Raw genomic sequence first — 15,378 nt, forward strand, 5'->3', positions numbered from 1 at the left:
TAATGTGTGGACTACATTGCCGAACTTGCTAGCAGAAGAAGGTTTATGTTTCACATCATCCTTTAATCGACTGGAAAATGAAACAAACAAAATGGAAAGAAGAGCCATGATGCCACCTACCAAGGGCTGGCCGATATGGCCTAAATTCCATATCGCGGTTAAATTTGAAGCATGTGCGGTAACAGGGCTCTAGAGTGCGACCAATTTGGTCGCAAATGCGACCACATTTTTCAGTGGTGCGACTAAAAAAAAAAATTTGGTTGCACCTGTGCGACCAAATGTTCGGGTAGCAAAAAAAAAAAAAAAAAAAAATCTGCAACCTTCTCTGTGGTCAACAACAGACACACATTATGCCCCTGTCGTGGACTAAACCAATCAGAGATAGTCAGGGGCGGGACCTCTCTGATTGGCCGTGGTCCAGTTGAAAGTGCAGGTGGAAGTGGGAGGTGAGTAGCTTGAATAAAGCGATATCAATTAATTAAATCCTGAATCGACTTTTAAATATAACTGTGTTTTGCCAGAAACGCCAGATTCTCAGATTAAAGCTCACAAAACCATTTCAACAACAACCAAACAGCAAATGAGAGCAGGTACACGGATTCCACACAAAGACGTAAACACAGAACGGACCGACGCATCAGAATCAACTTTGTCTTTCTCGGCTTTCTCACCCGACGGCCCGTAGACGGACACGCTGTCGGAGCTTAGCGGTTCTGATGCGTCCGGTCCGCGCTGTGATTACGTCTTTTTGCGCTGATTCTGAGCTGCAGGTTTTGTTTCTCTCCAACCAAAATTCACCGAGCCAGCAGCAAAAGAAGCAGCAAACTGCGCTTCACATTTGATCAATGTCGTCATGAATTTTGCTGTTTTGCTTCCATGACTATTAAAATCACACTTCATGTACAGCTCTCTCTCTATCTCTCTCTGTACTTCAAGAACAGTTTCCCGTCTCCAATCTCTGTTTTCTGTATTATTCATTCGCTTATTACCCACCAGTCTACCGTTGTTTACAGCGCTGTCGGCTGCTGTCTTTTTCTTTTTTTCACTTAAATGACCTCGGACAAGAAAGCCTATTTTTTCTGTTGTTCAATACTGAAGAAATTTAAACTTTATATGCAGAACATTGTAGAATATTTTTAAGGTTATCTGCTATAAAAAGCCAGACCAGGAAAATCTCCTTCATGTTTTTCTGTTTTATTCTCAGTTACTTTCACTCAAAGGCATCTGCTGTGATGTTCACAATTCTGATGAAGTCAGTATTGATAAATGATCAGAATTATAATATTTCTGACTGTCTGAGGCTAAGTTGAATTGAATCGGGACTTTGAAAACCGGAATCGAATGGATTATAGAAATCAGTGATGATACCCAGCCCTAGTGAGCAGCCTAGGCACGACAGAAGTGGATGTAGCTGTAATAGGAAAAGAACTATTGCTAACTTTTCTGTTAAGTTAAGGCCTGATCCTTCTGAAATTCATAGCCAGTGCTCTGACACGGTGTCATCAATCTTTGAATGCTGAAAAAGCACAGTGTATCCAGAAAAACACATTATATTATATAAATTATTATAAAATTTGTGTGCACCTAACCTTTGTGCCGGTACGCCTAACTTTTTAAAGTTAGACGTACCGGTACGCCCATGGCAAAAAGTTAGTCTAGAGCCCTGGGTAACGATATATATCGCGATATATTCTTTTCTTCTGTATACCGTATCTTCTGCACTATAAGGCGCACTTCAAATCCTATAATCTGGTGCGCCTTATGTATGAATTCTGGTTGTGCTTACTGACCTCGAACTGATTTTATGTGGTACACAGTGCTCAAAAATCTGTCAAAAAATGTTTAAGTACGACTTTCGTAAGCTACGAGGCCACACCGCTTGATAGATTGTCGGAGCATTATGGCTACTGTAGTCAGGAGCCTCGCAGAGTAATCTGGGTCCAAAACTCTGTCCACAACACTCCCAAAGTCAAACGAACACTGCGCCATCACTGAGAGTTAAAAACTGTCTAAATACTTTCATCTTTAATAAAATGATCAGCGTCCTGCTTTATCAGGTGTAACAATCAAGTTTAACATCAGGCTTCCCTGAAAACAGAATTTAGAAGCTAGCAGGAAGTTAGCTTGCTAGTTTCCACCCAAACATCATAAAGCATGTTCTGACTGAGAGATTTCTGAAAAATTTAAACGTACAGCTCTGCCATCGCTTCCAACATAAATGAAGACAGAAAACTACACAGCAGTGACTTTTATAGAGTTGCTGAAGTTGGACTAGCTGGTATATAATGATGTGCTATGTGATCGCTAGCGACACAGCTATGTTAGCATAACATTAACGCAGTGAAGCTGGAGGATGAATGCCAAACTTTTTTCCACTCGATAAAAGTTAACGCAAGGGTTCCTGATGGTTAGGGACAAATCGCATGGCAGGATGCTGTAAATGGATCAAACTTCAGTCAGGAGAACAACTGAGATAATCCATCCACAATACGAGGTTAGTCATTAATAACTGCAACAACAAGGGAATAGAGCAGCTGCGAGAGAATTTGACATTAATGAATCAATGGTATGGAAGTGGAAGAAGCTCAGTTTTTGGCTTTCCTCATATTTCAAAATGTACTTCATCTCTTTGCTATTACTGTTGCCCGGCATAATTTCCAGATGATATTGCTTGCAGCTGCTGCAATGCTTTAGACCAAAACAGGCACAGCTTGATGACATCATCAACATGCGGTATAGTCAAAATCTCTACCGTTGGCCAAATTCATATCGTTTCTACCGTATACCATTTATACCGCCCACCCCTACACCTACTACTACTGTATTTACCATTAAACACCTTTCAGTTGCTTATTTGCAAAGAATCGCCACAACAGATGGAATTACACAGCTTTCACAGTAATTTGTGTCTCCTCCTGCTCTAAAACTGATTATATTTTTAGGTGAATATGTTAACCACAACTCTATGGAGCCACATAAAGGTACTGTAATACAGTTCATAGGTTTATAAGGCGACACCGTCCCGGATGGTCAAGATTGGCATGCAATAAATGAGAAGTCAATCAAATGTCTTTGGATTAGGAAAAACAGCTAAATGTGCATTTAATCTCTTCTCTGCAATAATCTTATCAATTGTTTTTGCATTCAAAAAGACAGGCATGATGGACTAACAAGTGTCTAACAACAGTTTAGTCTTTGCGATCATAAAGCAGGATTGTCACTATGACAAACACTCGGAATAACGCTTTTTGGAACAAGAAAGTGGATGGTTTGAGGAAAGAGTACAGGAAGTCATCTGGAATGACCACAGGTTATAGTCCACAACTATCAGCCAGCTATCAGCCACCTGTAACACAGTCCTGAGAGTCCAAAAAAGACCATTTAACTAACATTCACACCTCAATCTCAGTAACCTTAATGATTCATGGGATTACAGGGTGGGGCAACAACTCACAAACATCCCCTGACATGTCCTAGAGTGTCTGGGCCCCCGTCAAGGCGACAGTCCTTGGGATAGGGAATTGAGTTCGAAAATGTGACCTTATTTCCGGGATACAACCACAAAGGATTGTAGGTAAAAGAGGCTAGCGTGCACGGGCTATTACAAGACAACAGTCACACAGAGATAAACAGACACAAAGAATGGCAAGAAGCTGTTGTATTATTAACTGCCATAGCCGGCTGCATGATAGCCATGGGAAGCCGACGGGTAAAGAGATCGTTTTTTGTCGGATTCCTTCGTGGAAGAAATATGTTCAAGTCATGTTTCTGAAGTCCCGAAGAGGCGATGGATGGCCTGGATTGCGGGGTAAGTCCCGAGCCACACCGTGCTACAACAAATCTCTTTCACTGGAAAGAACAATGACTGTTACTGCCCCCTCTCTCTTCCAGTACTCCGGAGCGAAGAGACAGACAGGACGTCTGGGGACGCCGCCGGGTTTTCTTTGCTCCGCTCCGATTTTAGTGGATTTTAATGTGTGGCTGACGCCACTGCTCGTATGGGTCTAACCTTTTCACTCCTTTGATTTTTTTCCTCGTACCTTTTTTTTGCCTTTCGTCAAGTCTGTCTTTGTACAGACCTGCCGTGTTCTCCTTCGTTTTGTACATAACTGTTTTGGTAAATGGTAAATGGCCTGTATTTATATAGCGCTTTACTAGTCCCTAAGGACCCCAAAGCGCTTTACATATCCAGTCATCCACCCATTCACACACACATTCACACACTGGTGATGGCAAGCTACATTGTAGCCACAGCCACCCTGGGGCGCACTGACAGAGGCAAGGCTGCCGGACACTGGTGCCACCGGGCCCTCTGACCACCACCAGTAGGCAACGGGTGAAGTGTCTTGCCCAAGGACACAACGACCGAGCAACCGGCAACCTTCCGATTACAAGGCGAACTTCCAACTCTTGAGCCACGATCGCCCCACGATTGTTTTGGGGGCAAATAAAATGCAAGTAGGGATTAAAACAGCACAATGAATGGTTACCGGTGCTGGAAATGCTAGCGCTTGATGCAGTGTTTTGATTTTGCTGCCGCTCGTACCTACAATGCAAGGCGCACATGTCACGTGAACTAAAAAGAAACATCTTTAAAACTTAACGAAGTCCAGGTGCCTTCGACTCCAGCACTTTAGACCACCAGGATCTGGATGACTGAAAGCATCCAGACATGTTTTCCTGTATTTTAATTTTATCATTAATTATTTAAAATAGTGTAAAACTTCCCAAAATGAACTAAATCTATAAAGAGATTGTAAAGAAACAACTTCTATGACTTTATATCCTTTGTTGTGTTTACAAGATATCCTGTTCAAGTCACACTAGGCCTGGACTGTGCTGTCATGCAATACCAAATTTGACCAGAAGACAGTGCAGTGAGTCAGTGTTTATTTAACCGGGTCGGTTTGTTTTCGGCATCTTCTTCCCGCCCAATAGTGGCAATGGGCATTTGTCTCTGCCCATTCTGCCATTCAACAAAAGCCTTTATTGAGAATAATTTAACCCTCATCCTCCATCTTTCCTGTGGTAATGTGCTTGTGTTAGCCTAACCATAGCACTGTAGCTAGCCACTAGCTAGCACACTACTATATATAAACTAGCCCAACTTCACTAACTTTCCAAAAGTCGCTGTTATTTAGTTTTCTGTCTTTGTTTACACCCAACATTATAGAAATGCTGTGTTTTGTTTTAGTGCTAAGTTCTATCTCGTACGTCTTCTCTTTCATTGATGTCTGGATGTTAATCTTCTGGTCAAACTTTAACACTGACCATTTTATTGGAGGTAAAAATACCTGGACCATTTTTAGCTATTAGTGGTGTCTGAGTGTTTGTTTACTTTTGGGAAGTGAAGGAACCTTTGGACCTGGAAATATTTACGAATTTTCCCGAAACACTGAGGTAAGTTGATGTTATGGAGCAGTATTATTAATTTTCAGTGTCTGTGTTCACCTTAAGTATCCTGAGCCCCCTATTTTTTATATACATATATTTTTTTAAATAACTTTACCAAGTGTAGGGAGTAATAACAGCAAAAGTGTGAGATGGAAGTCATGTTCGGTTAAACAACAGCTCACTGTGGCAAAGTGAAACTCTCGAGTGCACATTCAAAGGGGAGATGTCACCGCTGTAAGTCAAGGAAAACAAGCCATTTGTCTCCGCGTCCTGCTGTGCAGAGCAGCCTCTCCTCCATCACAAGGTTTCCACTGACCTTATAAACCACTAAGTGTGGACACTCTCTGCATGATGCAGCGAAAAAAGCCACAAACTGAGAGCCTCAGAGGCACACAGTTAGCAGTGACACCGGTGAAAAAGACTAGTCGAGCTTTAAAAACCATGTTGAGAAACACATCTGTTTCTTCTACAGTTATTAGATGGTTTTAGAGGTTGGCCGGATTGATCCAAATATCAATACCAACGATGGTATTGGTACTGAATCGATAAGGTTATGAATAAATTTAGGTGTAAATTTTACCACAAGAGGGTTTGGCTCAACTTAAAAGTGACCCTTAAAAGTTCCCTTATCATCAATCATGCTTTTCTTTCTTCCTTTTATTTGATTCCACTGAAATTTTGAATTCATTGTGAACTCTGCATGGCTCCTGCTTAAGTAGCTGCTTAAGTAGCTGATTTGCTGAGAACTTACTCCATGTGACTGGGGCTATTTAGCTGTTCTACACCTTTAAATTTCATATCCACAGACCAACTTTTAGGCAGTAGCTCCTAAAGTTTGGAACAGCTGTTTTCCATCTGATAGGTTGGCCATAACACTGGTTTTGCTTTTAATTGCGCGATGAAGGAGAATCTATGTTGTAAAGACATAAACTTCACATGATCTCTAAAAACTTCAGGCCATCTGAGCACCCAAGTCTGAGGCGTTTTCCGGGAATGGTGACGCTATTTTGTCTATTTGGATATCTTATCTTTAAAATAATCTTCTCTAGAGCAGGTTAGGTCTGCAGCTTCAGAAGTGTGCCTGAGAACTCAGGCTTAAACCTGAAGTCTGAGTGCAGGTTTCAATTCAATTCAATTCAATTTTATTTATATAGCGCCAAATCACAACAACAGTCGCCTCAAGGCACTTTATATTGTAGACCCTACAATAATACATACAGAGAAAAACCCAACAATCCAGGCTTCTGGATTTTTTTTTGGAAGAATTCTATAACATTACAAGACTGGTAAAATTGGGAGTTATTGTCTTCACGTTCTCAAGAAAATACCACAACCTGAACTGGGCTTTATTGGAGCAAAGTGCAATAAAATAGATGGATGTCAGCAGGTAAAACATGTCTGGCTCTCACCCACCTGAAGAAGCAGCTCCCCCTCGGGTATCTGGATCTCTGTAGCTCCCGTCGTCTTGCTGGCATTGTTGTGATCACTGCTCCTGTTCGTGCCACTGGATAGCCGGTTCTTCAATGCCACTGCAGAACCAAAGGGGACAAGTTAGTGATGACCAGCAAAGGTCCGGGTAAACCAGCTCCGAGTAATTCAGGAACAAAAATGGAAAAAAATGTTTTGCGTTTGAATTTATCCTTTGCAGCTGCATCCCGTAGTGAAGAAGCCGGAGGGTTTTCAGAAGCTTTGTTTTAAGATATTTTGACAGGAAGGCCAGTGGGAATAACAGCTTTACAGAAAGAGACAGAGAGTGACAGAGGGGGATTTCAGGACACAGCATAGAGGGAGTAACACCTTAAATGAAGGTGTGAAGAGGGAGAGAGCAACACTGTTTTTACACATGAACTTTGGATCATTTTGGGAGAATCAGGCTGGGATAGTGCTTAGTGTGTCATAACACAGTTGTAGTTCCTCAGATGCAGCACAGAGCAGGAAAATGTCTGCTTCAAAGACATTCTCAGAACTGCAAATAGTGTGTGAACTTTACATGAAGGAACTGCCATTATAGAGGGTGGAGGAGGCAGGACTGCTGTTGTGAAAAACACATATGAGGTATGTGAATGTTGCCTAATTTTAGCTAGAGAATAAACCAAAGCAATGATGGCTGATTTCTTAGTTTTTGCAACAAATTTTTAATATTAGACAAAAAATAACCTGACTGAATACAAATGCAATTTTTAAATGATGATTTCATTTATTCGGGGAAAGGATATCCTAATTTACCTGGTCCTGGGTGAAAAACCTAATAACTGGTTGTGGCACCCTTGGTAGTAACACCCCGCCCCGCGGGATTTAATAACGCTCCATCGTACCTCTTTAATATCACGAATGGAGTGGCTATGTTGACCAGCCCTCGGTGGTAATGCACAGCATGATGACCAAACACAAACCTCGGCATAGAGCCATTAGAAAGTTATGATTTTGGATGGAAACAACAGCAGTCTCTGCTGAATGAGGTCCTCCTGGTTATTATCTGAGTTATATTTCCAGAATCACTTCACAGGGATAGGAGCCACTTTAAACCTTTAACATACTTCTAGTATTGTCAGCAAAGAGTTAGAGTTAGATTAAATTAGCATGACAACATTGTGCTTTGGGCCTTTAATTCAAACAGTGACTCCTTAGTGAGCTGCAGCCAAACCTTTGTCTGCTGATGACTCAGACACAAAATAAAGCCTGTCGACTAGAGCTGGGCGATATGAGATTTTTTCATATCACGATATGTTTTTTTCATTTCAGGCGATAACGATATCTATCACGATATAAGCCAAATAACTATATTTGTAAGATTTAAATGTGCCGTTGCTCACAAGTAAAATGTGAAATAATCAGCAGCTTGTTTTGATTTAAATATTTATTTCTCATAATAAGTTCAACAGGGTAGATGTACTTAAGGAACATGAGACTTTTTCAGATAAATAAAGGCAAATATTGCAAACTACACAAAAGGCAGCCGCTAAAGCGTTTAAGTTTCAAAATAGAACAAATGAAACAGACTACTAAATTGTCAATTCCACTTAGAAACAAAATATTAATTCTAAAAATAAATCTTAGTTTGTTTTACAGAAGAACAGACAAAACTGACTAACTTTTGTCAATATCAAATAAACTGAGAACTAAAAGGAAATTCTCAATCTCTCCTTGTTGTATAGCTGAGCTTTTCAAACAGTTTTAACAGTTACTTTAGTCTGACAAAAGCCGAATGACGAATTAGCGCTTCCATTCAGAGACTGAGGCTACGTCCACACGTACACGGGTATTTTTGAAAACGGAGATTTTCCGTTTTCGTTTTAAAAAATAATCCCGTCCACACATAAAGGCAGAAATGAAGGAAAACGCTGCTATGAACATGCCAAAGCAGCAGGTGGCGCTAGATTCCTAATCGTGCAGAAATGTTGGCCAATCAGAAGTCTAGATGCCTCGGTGGGAAAAAGTAAACAAAGCTGGGGCATAGAAGCAGAACCGAGTCGTATGTGTGGACGGACAGTAACTGTGTGTATATGTAAGCATTTAAACACTGCAGAGAGTAGAATTAACAGTAACAGTATTGTAGAAATTCATTTCACCGAAACAATAACGTGGCGCAGTGTGACGTCAAAAAATGCGCACACCTTTGACGCTGCGTTTTCTCCGTTTTTCTAGTCCACACGTAAATGCAAAAACGGAGTTTTCAAAAATCTTCGTTTTCAGTGACCAAAAACGCCGTTTACGTGTGGACGAAAGGTGCAAACGCATAGAAAAATCTGAGTTTTCAAAAATACCCGGGTACGTGTGGACGTAGCGCATGCACCAGCTTATTGTATTTCCAGACTTGCTTTCGGCACAATTTACAGTGCACGCTACTCTGTTTTTTGTCAGACTTGAAATAGCCGAAATACCTTCACACTACGGAACTTCTATGGCTCTTCCGTTCGACAATCTCTCCGGCATTGGAACCATCATCTGTTTTCTCTTCGGTAACCTTCGGTCACGCTCGGTTGATTTTTCTAGTCGGCACACTCATTTCCTCCATTACGCGCTTTCTCCATTACCCGCTGGCTGCTTCCCAAACAAACACACGTGCGGCTTGGCACTTGTGCTGTACGTAACAAGTCACGCGACGTGACGCTGCGGCTGTGATTGGTTCGGCTCTGCGCTACTTAATTTGGATTGGCTGACCTTTTTTTTTTTTTAAGAGGACAAGAGCGGCGAGGTCTATCGCGATAGCTTAATTTCTCTATCGAGTAAAATTTATATCGCGATACATATCGTTATCGTTCTATCGCCCAGCTCTACTGTCGACCATCAATTATTAAGAGCGAGACAGGGTGGAAGGGGGTTTTTGGACCCTGACGTCATGACTTGGAGCCATTGGACAAAAAACACCCCGAGGCAACCATGAGGAAGAGGAGAGGTGACGTGTTTGCAAACAGAGGTTGATGAAAATTCACAGAGGTTTCCTCAAGAGGTCCTCACTCGAATAGACACTGCAGTATGTGCACAGAAACGTTACAGTAAACAGGAATGCGATTGTTACACCCTAGCCTAAGCAACTGGCGTGCAACGCAGGAAAATAAAAATAAGGAAAAAACACACGACAAAAAAACCCACTAAGGCTCTCCACCAAATTCCCCAAACGGAAGTGTCTCAAAACGAAAGTATTGACAAAACCCATTTACAACAGACTATTTATTTACAACAAAACACCAAACTATTTACAACACGGGGGAGATCGCGACCATGACACACTGAAACACAAGGCTTAAATACATAGAAGGGGCAATCAGGGAATGGACCACAGGAGGGAAACACAGCTGGGGCAAATTAGACCTGACGAGACAGGGAAACGTAAACTGAAAACACTAAGATAACACAGACTTTCAAAGTAAAACAGGAAACACATAAGGCACGCCAAAAGCAACACACCGACAACACCAAAACGTAACAGTTCCCCCCACCCAAAAATCAAACATGTAACCCCAAGTGAAAAGTTTGATTCAGACAAACGAAGGCTGAAGTGAAGGCAGACGAAGCTGATGGAGGCTGGAGCGGTCCCACGGACCCTCCAGCAGACGACGAAGGCTGGGGCGGTCCCACGGACCCTCCAGCGAAGGCGGATGAAGGCTGGAGCGGTCCCACGGACCCTCCAGCGAAGGCAGACGAGCAGCCCACCAGCTGCACACACGGACACGCAGCCCACCAGCTGCACACACGGACACGCAGCCCACCAGCTGCAGAAGGCTGGAGCGGTCCCTCGGATCCTCCAGCGAAGGCGGATGAAGGCTGGAGCGGTCCCACGGACCCTCCAGCAGACGACGAAGGCTGAGGCGGTCCCTCGGACCCCCCAGCGAAGGCAAATGAAGACTGAAGCGGTCCCACGGACCCTCCAGCGGAGGCAGATGAAACTGATGGAGGCCGGAGCGGTCCCCCTGACCCTCCAGCAGACGACGAAGGCCTGAGTGGTCCCACGGACCCTCCAACGAAGGCGGATGAAGGCTGGAGCGGTCCCCGGGCCCTCCAGCGAAGACAGACGGAGGCCGAAGCGGTCCCTCCCTCGGACCCTCCAGCAACGGCGAACGGCTGAAGCGGCCCCCGGGCCCTCCAGCGAAGACAGACGGCTGAAGCGGTCCCTCCCTCGGACCCTCCAGCGAGGACAGACGGAGGCCGAAGCGGTCCCTCCCTCGGACCCTCCAGCAACGGCGAACGGCTGAAGCGGCCCCCGGACCCTCCAGCGAAGACAGACGGCTGAAGCGGTCCCCGGGCCCTCCAGCGAAGACAGACGGAGGCTGAAGCGGTCCCCGGACCCTCCAGCGAAGACAGAAGGCCGAAGCTGTCCCTCCTTCGGACCCTCCAGCGATTGGACGAGCCCCCATATGTTACACCCTAGCCTAAGCAACTGGCGTGCAACGCAGGAAAATAAAAATAAGGAAAAAACACACGACAAAAAAACCCACTAAGGCTCTCCACCAAATTCCCCAAACGGAAGTGCCCCCCTTCCCATTACGCCCCAGTCTAGGCAGCCGGAACGCAACACAAGATTGAAAGAATTGCCCCGCCCTGGTCCCCAAAACCATACACAAAGGGAAACCAATTTCTTAGTGAATCGTGATTTATTTTTCTCCACTGCAAAAATGAAGCTCCGGGGTGAACAAAGGCCAAAATAACAAACAAAACCAGCTAAGTCAGGAGAAGGTGTTATCTAAAACCCTATGTGAAATCAAATATCAAACAAAAGACAAGCGCTACACCTAACTCCCTAACTGAAATAAACAGGAGAAAACAGTGCAAGGAAAAACAATAAGGCAGCTCACCCCTTCTGTTGCAGTGCTATTTACAAGGCTATTTACAATGAAAACTAATGTACACACTATATACAAAACTCCAAAAAAGTCGCACAAAAGTCTCAGGTTTTGGAGGCCAGGGTCAGGTCTGCTGCTGCTGTCAGTGGCTGCCCCGGGACAACTGCTGGTGAGGGATTTGAATGAAGATCACATGGCCAGGGGACCAATCAGCAGCCGTCAGCTCATCCACTCCGGGACCTGCAAAGACTTAAAGGCACAGACAACAACAGCCACCAAAACAGATTATGGACAGCAGGCCCGGTAACAGTTGGGGTGCGCGCTCGCTTGCCCGTGCAGGGGGTTACTATGATTCTGGGGAATGATCTAGCCAATGGGAAAGTTTTCCCGATCCCTGAAGTAATTGAAAACCCCGTCGATGATTTTGATTTTGTTTCCGAGCCTGCTGCTGACAGTCTGCCCTCTGTTTTTCCTGCCTGTGTTGTCACACGCGCCCACAAGCGTAAATATGGTGATGTTGACTTGTCTGACTCTTTTCTATGTTCTGAAGCTGTTCCTGAGAAAGTTGAACTGCCTGTGGAAAAAGCTGAAAAATGTGTGTCTGATAAACTGCTACCCGCTACACCTGACCTGTCTTTTGAGGTAAACAAAACAGATTTTATTCATGCGCAACAGAATGACCCGACTTTGGCCAAATGTTTACTTGCCGCAAATTCAAGCGATCAGAATCCCCGTGTCTACAGCATTGAAAATGATGTGTTAATGCGCAAATGGCATCCTCCCTCCTCTAGTGATCTTGGCTGGAACGTATTTCAACAAGCAGTTGTACCGCAAAATTTCCGACACCAAGTACTCAGCCTAGCACATGACAGTTTCTCTGGACATTTAGGAATTAGGAAGACCTACCTTCGTATTCTGCGTCACTTTTTCTGGCCAGGTTTGAAGACTGATGTGACCAAATATTGCCGCTCTTGCCACGTTTGCCAGGTCAGCGGAAAACCCAACCAGGTTATTCCTCCTGCTCCATTGCATCCAATCCCAGCCTTAGGCGAACCATTTGAGCACATAATCATCGATTGTGTAGGTCCGCTTCCAAAAACCAAGTCAGGACATCAGTACCTCTTGACTTTAATGTGCGCCGCCACACGCTTCCCCGAGGCTATTCCGTTACGCACTATCAAAGTCAAAGCCATTGTCAGAGCATTAGTAAACTTTTTCTCCCTTTTCGGTTTGCCTAAATCAGTTCAAACAGACCAAGGGTCTAACTTCATGTCCAAGATATTCGCTCAGGTCTTAAAATCGCTATCCATCAAGCATCAAAAATCCAGTGCATATCACCCCGAATCACAGGGTGCGCTTGAGCGTTTCCACCAGACTTTAAAAGCCATGATGAGGAAGTTCTGCCTCGAGTCAGGAAGAGAGTGGGACGAAGGTCTACCACTTCTCCTTCTAGCGGTGAGGGAGAGTGTGCAGGAGTCCACGGGTTTCAGTCCCGCAGAGCTGGTGTTTGGACACACAGTGCGTGGTCCCCTGCGGCTGCTTAAAGAGAGATATCTGTCCGACACAGCTACCCCCGAGCAGAACGTATTAGATTACGTAAGTTGTTTTAGGGAGCGTCTGCATAAAGCATGCGAAATTGCACGCGAGGCTCTTTCCGCGTCTCAGGAAAAAATGAAAAGGAAATTCGACAAAAAGTCCGTGCAGAGAAAATTTGAAGTGGGTGACAAAGTGTTGACTCTCCTACCCGTTCCTGGATCCTCTCTCCAGGCAAAGTTCTGTGGGCCCTATACTGTCCAAGAGAAACTGAGTGACACAGATTATGTTATAGGTACCCCAGACCGTAGGAGAAAGCGTCGTGTGTGTCATGTTAATCTGATGAAGCCTTATTTTGTTCGTGATGCAGGTGTAAACTCCTCCTCATCCCCCGCTGCGCTGTCTGCCGTGCTGGTAGTTGTGCCAGCATCCCCGTCTCAGTATAGCCCAGAAAGTGATGGCTTAGCTTTCGTTTGTGCTGAGGGTTGCTCCCGACTCAGAAACTCTGAAATATTGGATAATTTGAAATCTCACCTAAGACATTTAGATGAGGCTGCCCAGACCGATGTGTGTTCTCTGATCAATAATTGCCCATCTCTGTTCGCTGACACTCCGTCTCGCACTACTGTCCTCGAACATGACATAGATGTAGGTGACCACCCTCCGATCAAACAACACGCTTATCGTGTGAACCCTACCAAACGTGCACTTTTTCAGCAAGAAGTTTCCTACTTGCTGGAAAATGGTCTTGCTGTCCCTAGTTCGAGTGCCTGGAGTTCCCCATGCCTTCTTGTGCCGAAGGAAGGGGCAATCAGGGAATGGACCACAGGAGGGAAACACAGCTGGGGCAAATTAGACCTGACGAGACAGGGAAACGTAAACTGAAAACACTAAGATAACACAGACTTTCAAAGTAAAACAGGAAACACATAAGGCACGCCAAAAGCAACACACCGACAACACCAAAACGTAACAGCGATATTATCATAGTAACACATCAGTAACTGAGGGAGTTCATGAAGAGGCCCTTGGATGTCTTATTTTGTCGAAAACCCAAAATATATTCAGTTTCCAGCAAGGTCTAGCAACCTCCCAGGGTGCAGTTCCTCCAATGTCCACTTGGCTCTACCTGCACCTCAGTTTCCAAACAAGACTACAAAAGACAAGGGTCATAAGTGAGTAAATGCTTGTTTCTGCTGTTTATACAGTAGCATCTACACTCACTTTACTGCTCCAATCCCTTTCAGTCAGTTAGCAAGTTAGTTCAACTTGTGCTGCTAAATATTGGCTCTAAAACATTTTGTAGCCGCTTTACCCCACTCTTCTCATTGTATTAGAGTGTTTCATACTACCAGGCATGTCAAGAGTATATCCCTTTAGTGCTTAGTGTGTCATAACTGATACATACAGATTTTAAGATTTCTTTATAGTCAGTGTGATGCCCCCCCAAAACCTAAATAAATTGCACAATACATTGTTAAACAATAAATACTCCCCCAAAATTGTAGAGATAAGTTATGTAGCAAATATGATGAAAGCTAAGATTTAATGTTTTTTGTTTAACTCGTCAGAAGGTTCAATAAACGCTCGAATCATTGACTCATCTGATGAATAATTTGGCTTGCTGTGGCAAAATGTTTATTAAACTAGAAAAACACCCAAGAATGTTGCATTTTACTGTGTGAAATTGTAGTATTTTATTATAATAATATCAGGTATCGGTAGGGTTGAAAGCAGTACTCTGTACCTTTTACGGTACCAACTAAAATACTGAGTACCGATTTGCACTAAATTCAATTTTGGCACCCAAGCACATCTGGGTTAGAAGAAGAAAAAGTGAGACCATGTGATGACTCAAACCTGAACAAAAACTCGATGCAGGCAACACTAGGCCCTTCAAAGAATGTCTGTGTGAATGAGTCTTGTACGAACAAATCTCAAAATAAAGTAGAAAATCACTTATAGGTACTAGTAAGGTAGCTGGATAAGCAGTTCTATAAGTTTTATGATGGTTACGCTGACATTTCTTATCAGCATGCTATTTATGTTAAACAAACATGTTATGTCGGACAATATGTCTGAAATGTTAGCAGGTAAATGGTAAATGGACTAGTTCTTATAACTTTTACTATTTAATATTTTAGTACACAAACACCAGGAGACTGATGCT

General features: G+C 43.6%; 1 protein-coding gene across 3 annotated transcripts in view; it reads right to left on the reverse strand.

Annotated features, from left to right (window-relative positions):
* Positions 1-15,378, reverse strand: part of ahr1b (aryl hydrocarbon receptor 1b) — a 68,178-nt gene that overhangs the window by 32,108 nt on the left and 20,692 nt on the right. For all 3 annotated transcript variants that reach the window (XM_076879794.1, XM_024798731.2, XM_024798730.2), the window contains one exon: positions 6,808-6,923. In XM_076879794.1, the coding sequence (XP_076735909.1) occupies positions 6,808-6,923 (116 nt within the window). The remainder of the gene's footprint in view (positions 1-6,807; positions 6,924-15,378) is intronic.

This window comes from Maylandia zebra, linkage group LG23, assembly GCF_041146795.1.
Source record: "Maylandia zebra isolate NMK-2024a linkage group LG23, Mzebra_GT3a, whole genome shotgun sequence".
Taxonomy (NCBI): Eukaryota; Metazoa; Chordata; class Actinopteri; order Cichliformes; family Cichlidae; genus Maylandia; species Maylandia zebra.